The sequence below is a fragment of the Mycteria americana genome, chromosome 4 (genome assembly GCF_035582795.1).
Source record: "Mycteria americana isolate JAX WOST 10 ecotype Jacksonville Zoo and Gardens chromosome 4, USCA_MyAme_1.0, whole genome shotgun sequence".
Taxonomy (NCBI): domain Eukaryota; kingdom Metazoa; phylum Chordata; class Aves; order Ciconiiformes; family Ciconiidae; genus Mycteria; species Mycteria americana.
Genome location: NC_134368.1, coordinates 72335050 through 72357171, shown reverse-complemented (window position 1 = coordinate 72357171; position 22122 = coordinate 72335050). Strand labels below are relative to the sequence as shown.

At 38.5% G+C, this 22122-nt stretch overlaps 1 protein-coding gene and 1 long non-coding RNA gene across 18 annotated transcripts in view; one reads left to right on the top strand and one right to left on the bottom strand.

Annotated features, from left to right (window-relative positions):
* The window catches only part of LOC142409395 (uncharacterized), a 41249-nt gene extending 21789 nt beyond the window's left edge, over positions 1 to 19460 (top strand). For 2 of the 8 annotated variants that reach the window (XR_012775604.1, XR_012775602.1), the window contains exons 7-8: positions 8324 to 8592; positions 10352 to 10736. This is a non-coding gene — a long non-coding RNA (uncharacterized LOC142409395). Of the gene's footprint in view, positions 1 to 8323; positions 8593 to 10351; positions 10737 to 12527; positions 12786 to 13765; positions 13879 to 15618; positions 15829 to 19150 lie in introns of those variants that run through there. The other 6 variants (XR_012775598.1, XR_012775599.1, XR_012775600.1 and 3 more) reach the window with 6 other exon arrangements.
* MAPK10 (mitogen-activated protein kinase 10) overlaps positions 1113 to 22122 on the bottom strand; it is a 181625-nt gene continuing 160615 nt past the window's right edge. For 7 of the 10 annotated variants that reach the window (XM_075500878.1, XM_075500881.1, XM_075500882.1 and 4 more), the window contains 3 exons: positions 14972 to 15035; positions 14307 to 14384; positions 1113 to 8495 (listed from right to left, as the gene is read on the bottom strand). In XM_075500878.1, coding sequence (XP_075356993.1) covers positions 8353 to 8495; positions 14307 to 14384; positions 14972 to 15035 — 285 coding nt within the window. In that variant the 3' untranslated portion in view covers positions 1113 to 8352. Of the gene's footprint in view, positions 8501 to 14306; positions 14385 to 14971; positions 15036 to 22122 lie in introns of all 10 variants that reach the window. The other 3 variants (XM_075500880.1, XR_012775595.1, XR_012775594.1) reach the window with 3 other exon arrangements.

Below are 22122 nucleotides of genomic sequence, written 5' to 3'. Positions count from 1 at the left end.
TAAAAATTCTAACTCCTGAAAAGGGCACACCTCTCAAAAAAAGATGTCAATTGTCTCAAAAGGTACCCAGTAAAACAAAAAAGCTGGTCCCTATCCTTCCCATTTTGCAGTAAGAATCACAAAGCCAAAACTCCCTAGCCACTGTGAATCAGAGGTTTGTACTATATGTTGTAGCTTAGCCAATCTCTGTATATACAAACTGGGAGAAGAATAGACCTTGAAAATTGTCCTGTTTTAGCAAGTCAGAGCAAGAGTACCAGCTCTGCACAGTATGTTTGAAATGGCATTTAAGTCGCAACAACTGTAAGAATTTCTGTACAGTGCTTACAAGGTACTTGAATTCATTCTTTTCTATAGCTCCCTGCCTTCAAATTGTTTTGACAGAAGGCTGTTTGTGATTTTTCTTTTAATCTCCACACAGGGTAAATCCAAACAAAAAGTGTCCTTTGTGTATTATGGTTTGACTTGCTTGGAAATATAATCAGCACAGATAGCTTGTGCAAGAATTTAGAAAAACAGCAATGTTTCCCAGAAGGCAGCACCTCTCTCCTTTTTGTTCTTTTTTTACATGGAGTGTGTTCAACTTTGTGAAAAATCAGTCCCCAAATAGTAACTGCAGTTGGAATGGTGGTTTGGGGTTTTTTTGTTTGTTTTGGGGGGTTTTTTTGGTGGTTGTTGTCTTGATTTTGTTTTACATTTTTTAATGGGGGAAGAGATGGGAGAGAGACTAGCTTTTACTTGGCAGTTTTTCTTCATTCTGTCCAGTCACATGGTCATTTTTTCCCCAATATTTTTAGGCAGTCAACCAGAGGAATAAACTCTTAAGCTACTTAAAGACAAAAGTCTGTGTCTCATATGCATTTAGATCCCTTTACGTTTCTGTAGTGCTGTAAATGCTTATTAAATGAATGGTGGTATACAGGATTAAGCGTATGAAGCACATCAGAAGGAGCACTAACTCGATTTTGTAATCCTGGCAACTTCCACATGTTTACAGCTTTATCTGTGTCCTCTAGCAAGGGCTGAAGGAAAAGAAACAAGAAGCCAGGAGAGCTGTAAGAGCATACTTTGTATCTTCTTCATCGATACCCTTCATGCCATTCAAATAGGACTCCGGAATATACTATTTTAATTAGCAAAGCTTGTTTTGAAGTAAACAACACAAACACTCCTTATAGAACAGTCACAGTCTCCCCTGCTAGACATACAGGCTTTTTGGCAAGATCACATTCAAATAGCATGAAATTCACCCCTGTGCATGGCCCTCCAGAAGGCCCTCATACTGCTTTAACTTCCACTTAGCTGCTCTGGATAGGAGCGAGTGGTTTGTGGGATAAGGACCGAGGTTCACTACAACTTTCCTCCAAAAAATAGATGGTCCAAATCCACATCTGTAAAGATCAGCAGTTTTACCACTATAAGGTCATAAAGGTGTAATATAGGCGTCATGCATAGAGTACATACCATATTTCAATTGAGTCCTGTCCCTGCATGACTTTGAGCCCCTGTGAAAGTACAGATGCACAACACACATGTAATGAAGCCCTCAATCAATATGGTTTGCTGTGTTGTGCTGTTTATTGGGAACACTGCAAAGTCATTCAACCGACAGGAGTCAAGACAGCAGTGAGAAGAGTATCCTCATGAGGAAGCTCTGACAGGATTCCTTTTGACACGTGGGAGAACACAAGATTCCCATCTTAGTTCAGTAAGCGCTAAACGAACAGAAATCAGAAATAATTGATGCGACACTGACCCATAAAACACTGATGACTGAGGCCCTGTTCTCCCCTGTACTACACACAGGGAACAACAGATGGTCAAAGGAAAACAGGGTAAGAACAAAACAATATGGAAATAACGTTGGTTCCTTAACAAATGTCACTACTGCAGTCCATTTATGCTGACACTGGTTGTTCTTTTCAGCTATAACTACACAACAAAATCGGACATGTCTCATCTTCCAGTCTTGATAATGAGCTGTTGCTGTTGTCGATTTTCTTTTGTTGGTCAAGTTTTTTCTTCTTTTTTCTTTTTTTTTTTTTTTTTTTTTTTTTACATCTACGTTTATCAACAGTGATACATTACAGATCTTGTTAATTATACTTTGAAGTCTGATCATGCAGAACTACAGGCAGGTGCAACTTAGATCTTATTACAGGATGGACATGGCAAGGTGAACAGTTGTTTTTGCTAGTTAAGATCTGGAGCTGTGTTACTGTTGTGGCTTAATGTGTACTGGCCATTTGTCCCACTTACTCAATTTACTAAATATACATGATTCTGTATGTACACTGAAACCTCCAGCACCCTCCTTTTCAGCATGTGACTGACTTAGGAGAAGGTCAGAGGTCAACCATATTTAGGCATATAGCGGCCTTATTGTAAAAGATTTAACAGAAATAGTGTGTTGGATTATTACATATTAGTTACAGAGGAAGGAAAAAAATCAATACAACTATTTACATTATAAATATCTTGCTTTCCAGAAGACAAGAATGGCCCTGTTCAGTGAAAATTAGCAAAAGAGACAGGCTTACCTGTCTGAAATGATAGGCATGGTAGGGATACATTTATTTCCCAAATTGACTGTGTCTTCCTTCAATATGTGCTTTTCAGCTTTTCGCTCTCAGGTAAAAAGGCACCATTAGCCTCAGTTGAAGTTTTTCAACATTCTTTTGTCGAATCAAACCCTCTTTAAAACGCAAACTTGCCATGGGTCAATGAGCCTGAACAGAAATTAAGTTAAACAGTTCACCTCTTGCAATCAATAATTAAAAAAAAAAAAAAAAAAAAAAAAAAAAGAAAAGAGGAAAAAAAAATCAGGCCACACTGGCAAGTTCCTAATACACTAAGCAGATTCCACTAAATTCCACTGGACAGGTCTGTTTTGCAGCTCATCAGTGAAAATGACACGTTCACCATTTCCGCACCTCCCCCAAGCATCTTACTAATTAAGACATTTACATATTCGTGGAATATTCAAACCTACTGCACAATGATTTTCTTTTTGTGTGTTTGTGTGAAAAAGATCACCTTGAGCTTGCAATTTGTTAACTGTGTCCTTTGTAAAGTGGTGGAAGTTCAAATAAGCACAGCCATCAGATTCTTGAAGATGCGTGATTATGTTACAATTACGCTCTTTATCCACATTGAGAACTTGGATCAAATATGAATAGAACACAGATTCTAAAAATCACATCCATATGCACTCCCTCTCTTTCCTACACACACATACAGAAGCAAAGAAAAACAAAAGGCTAAACTTGAAGTGAACCACTAACTCGGACTTTTTTGCCAGACTATAAAAAGAAAAGTCTTTCCCTGCAGGTTTTCTTTCATATTGCTCTCCCTGGAAGCACACAGAGTTTGTTGCAAAATGCCTTTTTTTGTATGTTTGAATTCACACAAAATTTTAAAATCTCAATAAGCATGAAGAAAGAAATATAGATAGATCTGAAACTAAAATAATTTTTGATCCTTTGAAATACTGCAAAGTTTGTAATATAAATAAGCTAACATTGGCTATTAAAAGTTATTTTGAATTAAAATATTCCAATTACATTTTACAATGATTTCAGGATACTCAAAACACATTTTTTCCTTTTTTTTTTTTTTTTTTAAAATAAAAAATTTGGGAGATTTGCTGGCACTGAATCTCAGGCAGTTCTAAAATTGACTATTAGCATATTTTTAATGAGAAAACATGTTGGTGGAAAAGAAATCACTGGTGCTCACTGACAAATGTTAGAATACAATCCAAATCAGTTAAGTAGCACTACTTTGGAAAACTTCCTAAAGGCACTGCAGTAAGTCTTGTTTCTTCAGTATTGTTAGCCCAAAGCTTGAAGGTAAAGCAATATATATGAAGATAAAACCATATATATGAATCTATTCTTGGTTATAAGTTTAGAAGAGTGATACAGTGACACGATCATCTCTCTTGTGTAATCTCTGGAGGCCAATATGGTGCAGGAACTGGTGATTTCCAGAAGAAAACCATCAGTGCATTAGGGAAGTACCTGATCAGGCTTTCTGTAGCTTTTTTTTTTTTTTTGCCATACTTGCACTCCAATTTAAGCTCTGCTTTATATAATGCAAGCTTGCTAAGATTCATGAATCTATCATCTGTGCCATGGAATTCTAGATAGTATGGGAGGATTATCAACCACAATGCAATTCACATAAATCAGCGTGTGACCAACTCAAATATCTGAACTCTCTAAAGATCTATTACATTTTAATGGAATATAGTCAAAACTCACAAGATACTATTCCAGCTACCAAGTCAGTATCTGAAGACTAATTTAAAAAATTACAGAAAATTTTGGATTGAAAACATGCATAACCTTGCATTAACTTGAAATAAATCAAACCTCATCCTCACTTAAACTCATCAGTGAGAAGGAAAATGGAGGAAGGGTCTTTTAAGAGCAATTCTGACTTTTTTTAAAGTTTTTTCATAATATCCAGAAGTACTCCATCTGAAAATAAAGCAGGAATGTTTTGCAGCAACTTTCCTCTCTACCTTCTCAATGTTATTTTTTGCAGCTAGTGCTCTGAGCAGCCAGTGATAGTTAGGATGCTTCTGCCATTTTTCTCACCCTGCTGATGGCTATCTACATGACTTAAGTAAGCCATCTGGGACAGAATTTCTTCGGCTAATCAAGCACTTAAGATACCAATAGGCTCTTAGGCATATTTTCAAAAATACCAACGTGTCCAGCTGCCATTCATGCAGATGGAAGATATGCTACTTCTGGCATATGCTTTCTGATTGCCCCTTTATTGCCTAAATCTGGAACATGTGTCACAGATTTCCAGCTTCCCAATTTCCTACATCTCTGCAGTGGTGGCAATTATGCTTACAACTGCAAACCTCAGAGAATGAGGTCAAAATTGTTACTCAAGTACTATTTAGTAACATTTTAAACAGAGGTAGATTTAAAAGATCACTGGCAAGAAAAATAAGAAAAGGATCTATCATTAGCAAACTGAACAGAATATTGGAATAAAGGGGAATAGACTTGAAGAGAAGGGTATCAAAACTTCTAGAATCTGAAAGAAAAATTTCTTTTACTTTAAGACAGCTACAGAACATCATCACTGCAATCTTTTATTCAAGAGTACGTGCATTCTTTTAAGGTATCAGCTGACAGCACCAACTTCCTGACACAAAGCAGAACAAAGGATATTATTCCTGTTCGATGGTTGCTACTTCAGTTTGGACATACAAGGACCAGAATTGTAAAGAACTATTGCTTTTCTTCATTGATGGCTTTTTTTCTAGTGTCCAATGCGGACAGCCCCAAGTCTCCTCACCCAGATAGAGCTTCTCATAAAGGAGACTAATTTGAGGACAAAAAGAGATGCAGTAATTCTTTTAGGCCCCATTTCAGCAAGGCACTTAAGCACATGCTGATATTGACTGCTGCTGAGCAAAGGACAAAAGCACATGCTAGTCAAAATTATGTATGCATCCCTATAGTCTCCATTAAATGGTTGTTCAAGTACTGGTGCTTAGTGGAATCAGGGCTTCTGGGAATAAAGCTATATAACTTCTATGTTGTGGGTTCATTTAGCGCCAATCACTAGGACATCTTCTATGGTGACTGGTTCTCCACCCAGCACTCACGAACCCAAACAAGACTGAATTATACCAGGGGACTAAGAGCACATTTTTTGGCTTTGATAGATGAAACATGGGAGATCTGTAAGCATCCATGTACTATAAATGGCTTCTCTGCTGTTGCCTATGCCACATCTCCATAATATCACTGGCAATGAACTGTGATTATTCCAAGTTTCTACGGTCTACGTTTGTGGTATTTTTGCAGTTTCTCTTACATACAGCTTTGCCTCTTTGAGACACTTTTTTTTGTTTTAAATAACACACCCAAATGGTGCACACTAAGGAATGTAAAGCAGATACCAGTTACCTGAATATTATTACTATATACCTATGGTGAATTAAATCAGGAGGTGATGCATTTCATTATTGCTAAGAAGTCACCCTTGGTGTTATTGCCTTCGTACCTACAGAGCATTGCTGTTTACCTTTCAATACTTTTATGATCATTGGCTTTGAAGTGAGAGTTACATCACTTAGCAATGACTTGATGTTTCATGGCTTAAGAGAGAATATTGCTAAATATTTTTAGCAGTAGTAAATTATTGCTTTTACAATTACTACTCTGAGTTTTTAGAACATTATTGACCTAATTTTATTCTCAAAAAAATTTCCATAAAAATCTACCAGAAATATACCTGGGGAAAAAAACCCATTTCCTAGAGCAATTTTGAGACAGCTCAGACCTACCAAGTCTGAAATTATTTTATATCCACTTATCTCCCCTCCTCCCCACCCTGGAGAGAAGGTTTTTCTTTGCTTTCTTCCCTTTGAACAAAATCTGACTTGATGCTCAATTTTTTTTCCTACCACAGAATGGCAGGCTTGTAAGCCACCTAACAGAACAGTCCTATTTTGGTAGAATTTTGAATACATAAAGAGTTAGTGAATTTAAAATATCCAGTAATATATTCTAAACAGTTTCTCTCTTTGACATTTGGAAAAGCATTAGAGTATGATTTAGCTCATTTCAGTTTACATGGCATGCTTTGGTAAGAGGAGAGATGCCTCAGATTTTAGTTAATTTCCAACTCAGGTAATGACGACCTTGCAGTGGAAAATGCTAATTGCTGTTTTGGCTGAAAAATATTCAGTTGTTCTCAAATTCTGTGTGGAGTTTTGCCATTCTCTAGTAAAAACACTTGCTGCTACTTACCACTGGGAATCCTACGTATTATTACCTGGTAAAATCAAGTTGATATTCAGTCACTGTTGGGTTCTTCGGAACTTTTCAAAACTGCCTAAGACCCCTGATTGCGACCCTTTCAGCCCAGCGCACTAGCTGATTGATATCCTTTGCTATTACTTAGAATATAGGAATACTAGGTCCATGCACTCTGTGGTTCTTTTCCATGTAACACGGCTGATAAAACTTCTTGGAGAGTCAGATGATTCGTCATAAGCAAATGAACAGCCAAAAGCACCTAGAGAAGGCCTGTTCTCTTAGTAGCAGAGATCCCTGCAAGGGAATGATTTAATGGGAAAACAACCTCTAAGCCGGAAACATACACTGAGAGGGAGTGGGCCGCAAATATCCTTTCTCTATTAACCTAGTAAAGATCTAGGCATAAAATAAAAACAAGTTGTTGCATGTCCTTTTGATCATAATCTGCCTGTTCCCCAGCCCTGTCATACCCACTAACATACAAGCATTCATGTAATTCATAATAGCGAGCCTATCTATGAACTAAGATGATAACTCACTTCACATTGACAGGAGAAGTTGCTTACTGAGGTAAATCTTTCTGAGCTTAGACATGCATAAAAAACCTTCATTCTTGTTCCCTGTAGCTTGCAAAGATACATGTGCTTCCTTCTAACCTGGTCTTAGCTTGGCATATCTGCTCTAAAAATCAGAACAACAAGTCTTAACATTCACAGACAAACATTTTTCTATGAAGCTCTGTGGCTGCTTCTTTCCATACAAACTGGTTATAATTTCAAAATATATATACAACTCTCAGCAGAAATTTTAGTGCTACATCTTCAAGTGTCTGAGGGAGCCACAGTTTGATGTGGTTATTTACACTTCCACAAATCCTCATACAAGATATGCAATGCAACCTCATCAATGAACAAGCACATAGAATATATACTTGGTAATATCACATATGTGGTTATGCAGTTCACCTGAAATGGGCCATTTAGTTGTGGAGTGCACACTAAGTACGTATGCAGATGTGCATGTTCCTATAGGCACACAACTGCATACAGTGCCAGAATTCTATTGGCACGTGTGTGTATTTGCTATTCATATATAAAGAAAAATGCATATATATCCCTATCTACCTCACTGGGCAGAAGACAACAGAACAGAGAGTGAAGGCAGATACACACTCATATGTTTGAGAGTGGCTACTGCACACCTTGTCATGCCAGTGTGAAAAGGACAGTTGCAGGTTGCTGGTTTTGCAGCCATTAATTTTACATCTTATGGGGAGGGAGTAAAAAAAAGGATTTTTCAGTTCCTTTTTTTTTTTCCCCCCAGTAAGCATCATTGGAAGAAGACCAAAGCAGAGCAACTATAAGTTAAATATACACTTGAGCTTAGCCGCATTACATAACTGTGTAGGAGAAGCAGGCTGAAAAGATTTTTTTTGTTTGTTTCATTTAAATCTTTGTATTTTATTTCTCTTCCTTTTCATCTCTTAACTCCTGTTAATTTTTCCTCCTAAATTACATCATCCTCTGAAGAACGCTGGGTTTCGCAGGCAGGCGGCTAGTCACCTGCAACAACCGAGGGGTCCCGCAGAAGCTTCCAGGCTGCTGTCCGTGTCAGACGCCAGTGTTTGATCCGTGGACATGGATGAGATGTCATTGACAGATGAGGATGGAGGGAGGCTTTCACTGCTGTTCACTGCTGCACCTGTGCTACGAAAACGAACACCAACGTGATTAAACCTGAAACCCCAGAACTTCTCAGTTTAAAAAGCAAAGGATACTTACCTTGTGGCAACAGGCATGTAAGTACACAGACCATTTTAAACAATGGCAAACATTAGCAGAAAACGGACCATACAAACTTTAGGCATTGGATAATATTAAATATTTTACCAGGAAATTCTCTCCCTCAACAGTCTGTTTTGAAGACGTATAGCTCACGTGCTGTCTATCACTCCACTTCTTTCTAGCCTTCTTAGAGTTACAAAACACCTAACAATCAGATGCCTGCTAGGATCACACAGGCACCAATAAGATGATTAAAAAAACCAACCCAATCCTCCATACTCTCATAAAATACTCCATCCTCCATAAAATCCCAGTTTTATTGTAGGTTAGTAGAATGGGTGGCATCAAATCACCTAGTGGCAATGCAGAGAAGATGGCTGGGGGGGGGAGGCAAGGCTGGTTTCCTCCTCTTAGTTAAGGACTGTGTGACTAAGCCCAGGACTTCAGTTGTGACAGTATTTTTGTGCATCCAAGTTTAACTGTCCTCTGTAAAATGATGATAGTACCAGGTATTATCCAAAAAATCACTCTGACTTTGTGAAATGAAGAATGTACCTTCATGAGATTATCATTAATGTGACTGAACATGTATCACATCCCTGAATATTATCAGAAATTATCTGTCCTATAAATGCAGATAATTGTGTGATAAATACAGAGCCACGCGAAGAATGTATTTTTCATGCACCTATGACTGCTCAACTGTCACTCTGCCCATTAACCTCAGCTCATACTTAAGTTCTCTGAACAGCAAACAACAGTTTGGTATTTTTTTCCACTGAACTTTGAGGCAACATTTTGTTGTCCTCTTTCCACCAAAATTAACACTGTCTGCAGTTTGAGAGGGATACATTAATTTTCATTAAGTATTCATGACAACAAAATATGTGATTTTGCATGATATTGCACATTTGGAAATCATAGCTAGTCACCGTGACACACACATCATTGTTCTGCAGATAGATGCCATTTCATTCTTACAGCTGAAAAGTTTTCTCAGCTGACTTTTACAGATTTTCATTTCCTCGAAATGGACAGAAATTAACATCTATTGCCTTGAAAAGCAAGAGAACACACCTAATAAAGTACACCTAGTAAAATTACAAAACTCATCTATTCTTCATTCATAATTCTTAATACAGAAATTAATAGCCATTTATACAGCCTAGGCAAAATAGGCAAAAGGAGAGGATTTCTGTCACTTGCCAGTTTGCAATAAAAACATTACTTTGAGAAAACAAGCCACCATACCATACCTCCAACCACTCTTCTATTTTCCTCAACTTTTTCTTCCCTTTATACACATCCACGATAAATATGCACAAAACAGAGACAGATAGCTCATGTTCAGAGCTCCCAGATGGGAGCTGCTTTCTGCTGTTGTAGTAGTACAAAGATACTCTGGCATCAGAAGAACCTTGAATTAGTTTACTCTCCTGATACATTTGGAAAATAAACTGGTTAATTTTGTAAATGCTGCAAAAAGACAGAGCAATCTCAATGACATATCCTTGGTGACTGCAGACAGCAATCATCCATCTTTTCTGACAGAAGATTTATTTTTCTAAGAGTTATTTACACGTACCTCATTCATATTGATCAGTAATCACCCAGTACAATACTCTTACTTCATGTTTACATGTTATTAAACTATGTGGCATTTTATGAAAATACTAGTCAGTCAAGACAAATGCATTTAGACATAGTCAAAATATGACTGAATTTAATAATATTAATGACTAAACAATATATTACCTTTCTAAATGTTTACAGTGCTGGACAGAAGCCTGCCATTAAATCATGGACACTGTCCCAGGAATCAAATGGAAAGAATTCCAGGAGGTTCAATCAACTTTTGATCAAACTGTTGCTGTGCAGCTGTCTTTGATGAATGTGCGATCAACTTAGCTAGGCAAAATAACTGAAGAAATAGCTGCAGAAATTGTATAGGTGAAGATTTTGTTACACTCTGTCTGATTCGGCACCACTGATTTCAATAAACCCTGCTGCGTTCATTTTAGCAAGTATCAACTCAGCCCATAAGTTTCTGGAAAGTGCATTTTTATGGTTATTCCTAGCTTTCAGCACAATTCCACATGACAAGACACACAGGCCTGATAGTTAATGTTGCAGCCCCAAAGCACCCAGACTCACAAAATACCCACAAAACCAAATGAAACCACACCAAACCTAAATGACAGAATTAAAGAATTCAGCAGCACAAAGCAGCACTTGTGCAGCAACACTCAGAAACCCAACCAAAAGCTGTCCTAGTCAATAAGTAATGCTTCATTTACTATGCTCAGCACCTGCCTGGTGCTACAACAGCTTGTTCCTGAAGGGATGGGTACCAGGTGAAACAGTGCAGAACTGATAGAGATGCATTCAGAAGAGAAAAAGAGCCCCATTTATGAATTTGCTGTTTGGCAGGAAGCTTCTCACTGGCTGCAGGGTTGAGGAAAAGAGCAAAAGGTTAGAGCAGGTGAGAAACAGCTCCTGGGATCTGTTTCTGGCTCTGCCATCGACTTGACAGCTACTCTGTTAAGCCACACATCAGCTTCCCTGCTGTAAAGCAGGGATTCCTTCCTCAAAGGGCTCCTGTGAAGCCCTATTTAATTAGCAGTTATGGAAGTGCCTTTAAGACTTCAGCTGCGAAGTGGTATAGATGGGGGCAGGGAGAGTGGGGGGACTGAAAGGAGAACTGCAGCTTCTGCTGTTTCCAAAAAAGCCTTGTGTCTGTCTTGGGGATTTGCTCAGCTTCTTATAAATCATGTAATTAGTAACTCTTGATATCCAATGTTGCAATGCTTGGCAAGTCCATCAGCTGCTTATTTTAGGCTCTGCATGTGACAGAAGAGGACTCCTAAAGGTATCCAGTAGTTCTTGAGTGATAGCAACAAAACTAACCAAATCAGACAGCAACTAAAAGGCAGGAAGGGAAGAATAAAAGAGCAATTTTCAGAACTGCTTTTTGAAAGGGAGAAGAGAGGAACTGCTAAGAAATTGGTCAATGGTGAGGCTCAAGAAAGGGAACTGCAAAAGAAAGGGAACATATATATATATATATATATATATATGTATTTTGGAGAAGATATAGGTGTATAAAAGGTATATATCTTAATGTTATAAGGGTGTGAATTAGTCAACAATCCTGAAGGTTGATTAAATTCAGTGGCTATTTCTCACACGTAGTGTTGTGACTGAGTTCCACTGAGAAAGCATTTTATTCTAATCACTTTTATTCTCCCAGCTAAGTAATGATATGGCATAGACCCTTTGAATAGTAAGCCTGTAAGTAAGGAGTACCGCACCTGAATTTATAAATCAGAACCGTTTAGCAATTTTGTGACATAGAAAGAACAGAAAAGCAATAACTACCATCTAAATTAAATTCAATGTTTACGTGTGGACATGGACATGCATATGTTGTTTTGCACATGTTGCTTACATATTTATGTAACACATATATACACACCTGCACACAAATCTTTCCACTCAATTCAGCGATACTAGTGCCTTAAGCAGATAGGTTTTGAAAGATAGAAGTCAACTGGATAAAGTGTAGAGAAGAGCAGTAAGTTTGAAAGACTGAAAGGTGCGGGTAGTGAAGTTCAAAGGAAGGAAGACTGATTAGGGATGCAATAATTGAATTTATGTGAGCTAAAAGCTGCCAGAAAGAAAGATGGAGGAAACCGTTCTCCATGTTCTCTGGAGACAGGACACGCAATAACAGAGTTAAACTGCAGCAAAAAAAGATTTAGGCAAGACAATACAAAAAGCTTTTTGAAAATAAACAATGTAGCCTACAGAGGTTTTTTGGAACAGGCAGCAGAAGTATCTGTTGGGAACAGTTTTAGACACAGTTGATTCTGTTCGTTGGACATGAACATGAGGGGCACCTAAGCCCCACATTTTAAGCTTCTATGTTGTATTAACTAATTCTTCACAGGACAAGAGGAAGCACTAAGTGACTGACACCCTGATACACAGGCACTCTAAGTAGCCTGCACTATCAATGGCCCACTATTATCCCTGGTGCTGTCAACTTCAGCTGTCTCCCCAAAAGCTCCGATCAAGTAATAATGGAAACATCTGCAGCTTGCTTGCTATGATTATTGATAGAGCGCCAAATCTTAGCCTTCTGAATTCTTGCCAAGAACACTGACCAACAAGCAATGTGTGTATAAAGTCTCCCTCATTTCCCTTACGCTCAGAACTGGTGACTCGTTTTACCTCATTCTTTCAGTATTTCATTCAGTTGAAAAAAATTAAGTCAGGCACACAAAGTGATGAAAAACAGGACATCTACTGTTTCATAAAACAGCCTCATCTCAGAGCAATTTTTAAATAGTTGCTATACTTGTTGCTATACTTGTTGGTGCCTAACAATCCAAAAACAGTCAAAGGGGAACAGCAGAAGACAGACAGGTAAGAAATGGCAGTTTTGTATGTTTGGAAATGTTTTACATAAACAATAAAAACTTTCCACATAGGAAAAACAGAACATGGAATACATAAAGAAATCCCTGGGTAGTTTAATTCCTGAAACCACCAACTACAATGTTTCTTGATCAAAAATCAGACTGCAACCACTGTTCTGTAGGGGAGAGAGATTTAAGAATGAGGATTTATCAAATACTTGTCAGGTCCCCAGATTTCTCTGGGGTACAGTAGTTTGGTAAATTAAATCTGCATGTCCTATACTTTGTTTGCTACTCAGAAAGAACACAATGGATTGTTTTTGATTTCTTACTTAATCGATGTAAAAATCCAGGTGCAGTGCTAGCACTCTAATATTACCATCCAGCACTCTATTAACTTCCTCCATTGTTGCCATGTTTGCCCTCGTCCTGTCAGTTACTAATGATGCATTCTTGTTCTAACATTAAGTTAGCTCAGCAGCCAGTGAAAAATGAGAATGCAAAAAAAAAAAAAATCTGAAAATATGCAGAGAACACTGAATTAAATGATTTTACTTTGAAGAAAGGCTCTGCAGAACGTAGTTTTACCTATAAACACTACTAGAATACTGTGCTCAAAATCTGGGCACTTCAAGTCTGCCAGTGAAAGCATACCTTCACAAATATGTATTTCTGTGTACTGGCAGTCACAGTTTGCATTTCTGTGAAAAGACTGCTTATGTGAATTTTCCTCAGATAAAATTTAGTTGTGATTTTTTTGTGAGAGGACTTTAAGAATCTGTGTTTGAAGACAACTTTTCCTTCTCATCAAAGTGTCAACCAAGCTTGTCAGCAAGCTGTTCTAATGTTATCAGACTTCTGAAAGGATAAACTACTAGAGTAGGTACCAGATGCTTACATGGGGGAGGTGCAGCGTCATGTGTCCAACAGATGGATACGTGCTAACATCACCAATTTTGTTTATGTCAACTAGCAGAGTATTAGTTCAGTTATCCATCCATAAGTAGTATAATAATGATAGTGTGAGATAAGCCTCCCCACCCACAGCAATATAATATGTAACCACAGATCTTTCCATAGAAAATACCAGGACAACTATATCTCAAATAGCAAGCAGACCAATTTTTAAGTATTAACATGACACTGGAGTGCAATTAATCAAGGTCAACCCATTAGAAGCACTGGATTTCATAAAAACTTCTTAACTGGTCTACATAACTGCAAGTGTAGCCCAAGTGCTTCAGCTATCTCCATTCTCTTTTTGTCAGTACAGAAAACATATCAAAGTTATTCAATGGGCTGAGTACCTGAAGGAGAAGGCTGTCCTTTAACTACGCCATTTTTAGTCTTTTCTTCAGAATTCATTACTTCTTTGTAGATGAGTTCTGGAAGAGAGAATTGCAACAGTTACAAACAGGAACCAGTGCCTGTGATCAGGAACAGAACAACTATCATGAAATGCAGTGTTGTAGCCCTCCCATGAGCTCCCTAGGTCTGCCCTACCTTGTCTTCACAAGTCTGACAGCTCTACTCGCCTAAGACCTCTCTCTTCCATTCCCCTCCTCTCCTTTCATCTCTTTTTGGAGCTGAATTGAGACAAATAGGGTTAAACTAGAACACATGAACTGTTTAATGCTGCACTATCTACAAATGAAGCAGCACAGTAATACAGTGCTTTTTACTGTGGGTAAAATTCTGATGCATCATCCTGCTGAACAGTCAGATTATATCTTTAGATTTCAATGAAGCACTGGACTCTGCACCTCCTGCATTAACATTAACCTGTGGACATAATGATAGTCCTCAGGACATTTCTTATATTTTTGCTACCAAAGCACCAGTTCATAGGGCTAGTGTCAATTCCTCACGTCAAAGGAATTCTTTTAGTTTTACACAAATGCATTTGGTTGGTGGGACATGGCCGTTTTGCCACTGAAATACACCTTCCAATATAATTCTAAACTGCAATTACCTTTCCATTCCTCGATTGTATGTTCCCTTTCATCCAGCTGTTTATCGTATATCTGAGGAGGAGGCTGCAGGAGAGAAACAAAGCTATTTAGTCCATTGTCTGTTATATTGTAAATAATTAGGAGTAATTATTTAAGTGAAGATACATTCTCTTCTCCCTCTTTGTTATCCATCCTGTACGTGCAAAAACACATAAAACATATTTGAATATTAAAGGGATTAACACTTCTGGAATTCAACTCTTTATGTAGAAGAAATCAATATACTTCTCCTTTTCCTCTTTTAAACAAGAGGCATAGTTGCAGTTGAAATAGAACCCAGATCAACAATGGCATTGTGCTTATACCGAGCCCAGAAACTCCACACACAGATTGTTTGCACTGGCAGAGAAAGTACTGTCAGAGTACCACAGAAATACCAATCCTGATTAATTAGTAGTAATATTACTATATTAATTTTTAAGTTGCCCTTTAGACATCATACTTGCTGCTATACAAACTTCTCAGAGTAACTCTAATTTTGAAGTAGATCTCCCTGCCAGAATTTTTGGTACGTGTTCCAAATTCCAGTATACATATTTTTAAGTAATTTTGCTTTGACCAGAAAGGTTTTGTTTTTTTGTTTTTGTTTTTTTACTGTATTTTTTAGTTCGTGAGAATGTCACAGAAGTAGCAGATCCAGGATAAAGTTGCCTTTATCCTGAGATAAAGAGTTTCCAAGAGCCTGAATACCTGCTTTCACTGAGCCACTAAGCCATGTGTTCATTGTCTCTCCTGATGCTAGCTGCCAAATGCAGCAGCCAAGCAAGGCAAAGGACTCTCTCCTCCTTCTTTCTCCCAAGAAGCTTCAGCATCCGAGGTAAGAGTATCTAATGAAGATGGAAACAAGATCTACAATACTTTTCTCACTCATAAGTATTTCCTCTAACTTTCATCTTGGGCACTCAGCCATTGCGTTCCTTTCAAAACATCCTACTATTAAATGCACATTTAACCAAGCTGTTTTCTGATTCACTAAGAAGTTGAGAATTTCCTCTCAGGACTCAAACACCATTGTCCATTAAGCTATTTGCATGCTACAGATACAACTGAGAAAGTAATAGCTCAGTGGCATAATATGGACCAGTAAAATTATATGATAACTGAACTGGACAACTCCACTGAAAACAAGAGAAGTTCCTGCAGCATGACATTTGTATCGGGGCTAAAGACAACAGAATTAGGTGAAGTCCTGGATTGCCAAGTCTCATACCTGAGAAGGTGCTGAGAGGGAACCTGAAACATGTTGCCATGAGTTAAAGTGAGTGCCAGGCCTCAACAGGGGTACCCGAGGTTTCACTACATCAGCAAGGTAAGACACAACCACATAAGAAGTCTGAGTCCAAAACCAATGCAGCTTTTCTCTTATTCAGCATAACAACCCTACTCAGTCCCTTCCAGTCAGTCCTGAAGCTTAAGATAGATTCAGCCAAAACTGATGCAATCTCCGTAGGGACTCCATGTTTCTGCTGATTGTGATATCAGGGAGCTGAACACTACAAGAGTGCAGGTGAGCCTCACCATTGACCAGTGGGATGTGGTAAGCTTGCTCCACTCCTCCAGCTGAGCCTGCTGGACTACTGTTCAGCCACTCAAGCCAGCCCTGCAGCAAGCATTTCCTACCAGGGAAAAGCAGAGAAAGATGGCAAAGACAAGGAAACCATGGGGGGCTAGGAATTTACAGGAGACTTACAGAGGCTGTCAGCTCCACTACATAGCTGGCTCTTGGCTTTTAAGGTAGCAGTAGGGCAGGCATTTGGCTGAGCTGTAGTCTGATTCACAGCAATAGACCCACTGCTTCTCTGTCAGGTGGAAGGAAAGCAGGTAAACCAAGCTGGACAAGAATATCCTGCAAGTACCTTTCTTTCTAAAAGCTTCAGGGAGGGGCCTACAAAAAGCACAGGCTGTGGGTAAAATTGCTCCTACCAAGCATAAACACTCTTTTTACATCTTCCATAGAAAAACAGGGGTATTTCTCCTCCAGCCAGAAATAAGAGGATAGATTCCTTCATTACTTCAGTTCCCAAGCACAAATTACAGAATCAAAAGCAACAAGTGATCAGATGCACATTCCTGTCCTCCATTCACACAACCACAAAATCTTTGGCTTATGTTTCTTGTAATTTATTTCAGCTACGTCTTAAGCAGGCATAATTGGCTAACAGGCAACAAGAAAAGCAGCAGTAATTATTTCCTAGATTAACACATTCTGGAAACTAAGACATTTTCCAGGGAAAGAGCCCAGAATAATCTCATTTGTTACCACACTCCTATTTTGCTATGAGGACAATCCAGGTAGAGCAACCAAGCTCTGTAGTTCACAAACCGCAGGATGCCAGAAACTGCACCTGCACAGCATTCTACTGCAGACCTTTATTTGTGAGCTAGCAGAACCCACAGCTTTAAAACATGGCTCTCAGCAGGAACACTAGAGCCAAGGGTAACAAATATTCAGCATGATAATGACATGAATAAACCCCTCCTCTTCACACAGGCAGGATCTATAACCTCTAAAGCCTGTGCAGAACACAGGTGAATGGAGCTCCGCTGAGAGGCCAGGGCAGCACACTCACAGTGGGAGAAGTGAAGCTTTCCCATCTAAATTCCCTGATACAAGGAAATGAGCCCTTATGACATATTTTTATTGATTCAAGGCACAGAGCTGAGCTGAAAATACCACAACAATTTCAGAAATGAATTTATTTTCCCATGATCCTCATTAATGTTAATGAGAACCACAAAGCTTAATACATTGTTATCAACCTAGATAATCCCCTCCAGGCTGACTACCCATTTTCTGCTAACTTGTTTCTTTTGGGTTTTTTTAAACCAGTTTCTAAAATTGGAGGAAGAGAAGTTTTTAACACAAGTATTGTCACAGCAAGGGAGCAGATAGAGCAGCTGCCATACCTGGGTCCTCCTGGGCACCTGATTTCACTCTTGGTGCAAAGGTTGGCCTAAAAATGGCTTTGCTGCCTAACTCAAATGCCTTAGAAAATGACTGAGTTAATAATTATGAATTTTCTATGTGGATGCAGCTGCAGTATTATAGACATTCTTATAAATCTTTCATACAGCATATCCCAACTGAGAGTTATATGGTTTAGTTTGTACAGGTTTCAGAAAAAGTATAGTTAAACTAGCATTAAATCAAAGCAGAATGTGGAGCAAGCCTATGGGTGGCAGCATCTAGCTTCAGTTTAAGGTAGCCATTTTCTCCCCAAATCAGACTGATTTGTAAGCAATTGCATTGGCAACAATAACAAAGAATAGAATCTACTTTTGGATGCAGAAGAGAAGGATTTGTTTATATTTTTCATGTAGATATTAAAATAATATCTTGTTGTTTCAGTGGTTCTTGGCTTTTACATTTTACAAATGGATTTTTAAAATATTTTTGCATTAAATTTAACATTCATCGAATATAATAAAAATTACAAAAAAACCCAGAAAATATCCACACGGACCTTTTTCAAAAAAAACCAAAACCAAAAACAAAAAAACCCCCAACAAACAAACAAACAAAAAAACCCCAAAAATCCAAAACCCACAAAAGACAGGGTTTTTTTCATGTGGTCAGATAAACATCAGGAGACTACTGGATTTGTTAAATACCTTTCTAATATCCAAGGATGAAAAGCTTTTCACTAGGGAAAGAAGCAAAACATATGTTGAGGCTGATGTATTCTCACTTTCCCAAAGCAACACGGATTGGTTTGTATGCCACTGCTAGAAAGCAAAGGGAATGGAGCTCACACTTGAATAAATCCTGCCATCTCTGTCCCTGCCTCTGCAGAGCTAGTGCCAGCACAGTGAAGACCTTGGGATGAGCTGTTTTTAGAAAGCCTGGCAGGAGCAAGGCTTGATTCTGCATCTGTTCCCAGAATCGCAGGGTCTGGAGCAGTAGTTGTGGAGCAGCATACAAGGCAACGATAGAATTAGCAATATACAAATAACATAGGCAATAGAGGCTGTAAAAATTAATGGTGCGAGGTTAAAGGTGAATATAAAAATTCACATAACAGGTGAATATAAACAGGTGAATATAAAAATTCCTTTGTGTTTTGCTACAACCTAGATTGTGTTACTGATACCATTTATGTATTTATTTTTGCAGTGCATTTATGTATTTATTTTTGCAGTGCAAGCCCAAGTACACCAGTGTGCGGTCACCAGAGGCCTGAAGTCTCTTTAGCTAGAGAAGAAAGTGTCAAAGGCCTTGGATTTCACCCTGTATTGCCCAGGGACTCCACAGTGGGCTGCACATGATCTCAACTATGGATATGGAAGTGTCCTGGTTTTGGCTGGGATAGAGGTAATTTTCTTCCTAGTAGCTGGTATAGTGCTGTGTTTTGGATTTAGGATGAGAATAATGTTGATAACACACTGATGTTTTAGCTGTTGCTAAGCAGTGCTTACACTGGTCAAGGACTTTTCAGCTTCCCGTGCTCTGCCAGGTGCACAAGAAGCTGGGAGGGGGCACAGCCAAGATAGTTGATCCAAACTGACCAAAGGGCTATTCCATACCATATGATGTCATGCTCAGTATATAAACTGGGGGAGTTGGCCAGGGGGCAGCGATTGCTGCCTGGGGACTGGCTGGGCATCAGTCAGCAGGTAGTGAGCAGCTGTATCTTCCCCCCCCCCCCCCCCCCCGCCTTGGGTTTTGTTCCTCTCTTGCTCTCTTGTTGTTTTCCTTCTCATTACAATTTATTATTATTATTATTTTGTTCCAATTATTAAACTCTTCTTATCTCAACCCACAAGTTTTCTCACTTTCGCTCTTCCGATTCTCTCCCCCATCGCACTGCGGGGGGAGGGTGAGCGAGCAGCTGTGTGGTGCTTAGTTGCCGACTGGGGCTAAACCACAACAGGAAGAAACTACAACATGGCCTCTGTGCCCATTCGTTTCTTGGACTCTTTGCACAGTCTTTTGGAAAACTCCATGCATAGTATGCATCAAAGAAACTGTGGACTGAGCTGTTTCTGAACAGCTGGACTGTAAGGATACCATGCAGCAGGATTCAAGATTACTTGGCTACACACAGATGACTGAACAGCTTGCAGATACATACAACAGCAAACTGGAAAAAGCTTTAGTTTAGTTTGGAAAAGAAAAAAAAGAAATGCCTCTTCGTGCACTAACCACTTCTCACTGACATTAACAAAGACTGCTGCAGAAGCTGTGTTCAGCTTCCATAATTAATCAGCTATAAATGGATAGATGTTGCTGACTAGAGGAAATATCCATGCTTTAGTACAAAGCAGAGCTGCAAACTTCTTTTGTGAGACAACAGATGTGCACCATCGACCTCTAAGCAGAAAACCAAACCCTGTAACTGATCGCTAAAAAAACCCCGTGGCACACCACCAAAGAGTTTAGGTACAACATGTATACACATAGGGCTGAGCAAGAGAAAAGAATACCAGAAAAGACACAAAACCTGACAGCCTTGATTTTGCAATGAAGTGTCACATGCAGTGAAGGTGACACCTTCTTTGAAGTGTTGTTTGCCAAGGTCACAGAGCTCTCCAGAAGTGCTCCTCCATCATCATGGATGCTCAGCACTCACAGGTAAAATAAGACATGGGTGATTTTTTTTTTTTTTTAATGACAAACTATGAAACTTTAAATTCATTTGAACAGATTGTATTTAACAGCTGGTCACAGATAGTTTATATAGGGCTAAGACATTACAGCAACAGTTTCTGTCCTGGACAGGATCCTGGGCTGAGAACCACAAACCAAGCTCGCTTCATAAGCATTGTACGAAACAGCATCACATTAATAAAAGGTAACACACAGGTTGGCATGCACAGAAAAATGAATGATAATTCACAATTCAGCCCCTCGCGGGTGGTCCTAGATGCAGAGATACCCCAGTGAAATATAAATCCTATGAAAATAAAACCAATAACGAAAGCAGTGTGAGTTACAGTGAACAAAACCCCACAAAATCTATCACTGTTTTAAAATTCTGTCAACATAGAGAAATGCTTAAAAAGAATATTTTTAATATCTGATCTTTCCATTTTCTAAGAAATCTCTCTTCTAATGGATGGCATATGTCAGATAACAAGCAATAACTACAGATACAGTAAAATCTAAGACTAATTTTGAAACCAGTTAACAGAAAACATCAGATGATGATCTATAGCAAATTTTGCTACTAGATTTGTTCCCATAGAATGGAACAATACTGTTCCCAAGTAGGAACCAGTATCAGATCACACAGGTATTCAAAAGGTTCCAAAACAAAGTCATTTATAGGTGAAAAAAATGCGCAAGATTAAGTCCTAAACAATTGCCCATAAATAGCAAAAATTCTTCCAAGATAGCATCTTCCAGAAATATGCAAGCAAATCTTTTTGGCCAAAAAATACTTGGTTAATTTTTTATGAAATAACATAATAATTGAAAAATTAAGAAGAGGAATAGAAAGCAGCCACAGTACTGCGTAAGAATGTGACTTTGATACCAATAAGTAGGTATCTCTCCCATTCAAAATTATTTCTAATGCCAACAATATGGAAGGAATTCGACTGGAGACCAGGCAGCTCAAACCAACAGAGTCCTAAGAACAATCAGCACAAGTGTTCTGAAATTTGATTTCAGAGCCATCCAGGTGGCAATGCTAAAGCTATTCTAAAGCACATCTAGGACATTCTGTTCACAAACAATTTAAACATTTTGGGATAAAAAGTGACATGCACATAGGCAGCATCACAGAAACATTAGGGGAGATATGAAAAATTAAATATCAGATTTGGGACTTATTCACAGATCAACTCAATGAAGGATAAGAATGTATAGCAACTTCAAAAAAGGCAGCTGTGTAAATGAAAAAAAAGTCTTAAGCACAGCATTTTCAGACAAGAAAACAGAGAAGGTAATATGTCATCAGGGAGATACTGAGATTATCTATAATAAACACTAAAGTCTACATGTGGAGGCAAGAGATGTTGAAAATGTCTTCTTTCCTAAAAATAGAACAAGAGCACTTTGAGGGAGAAAAGGCATCGTGTGTCTCATTTGGATAATAGTCCAAATGCTGTTACGTAGGTAACTTAAATATCGTAACATGAGAGTAATAAACATAGTATTTGTTTAAAA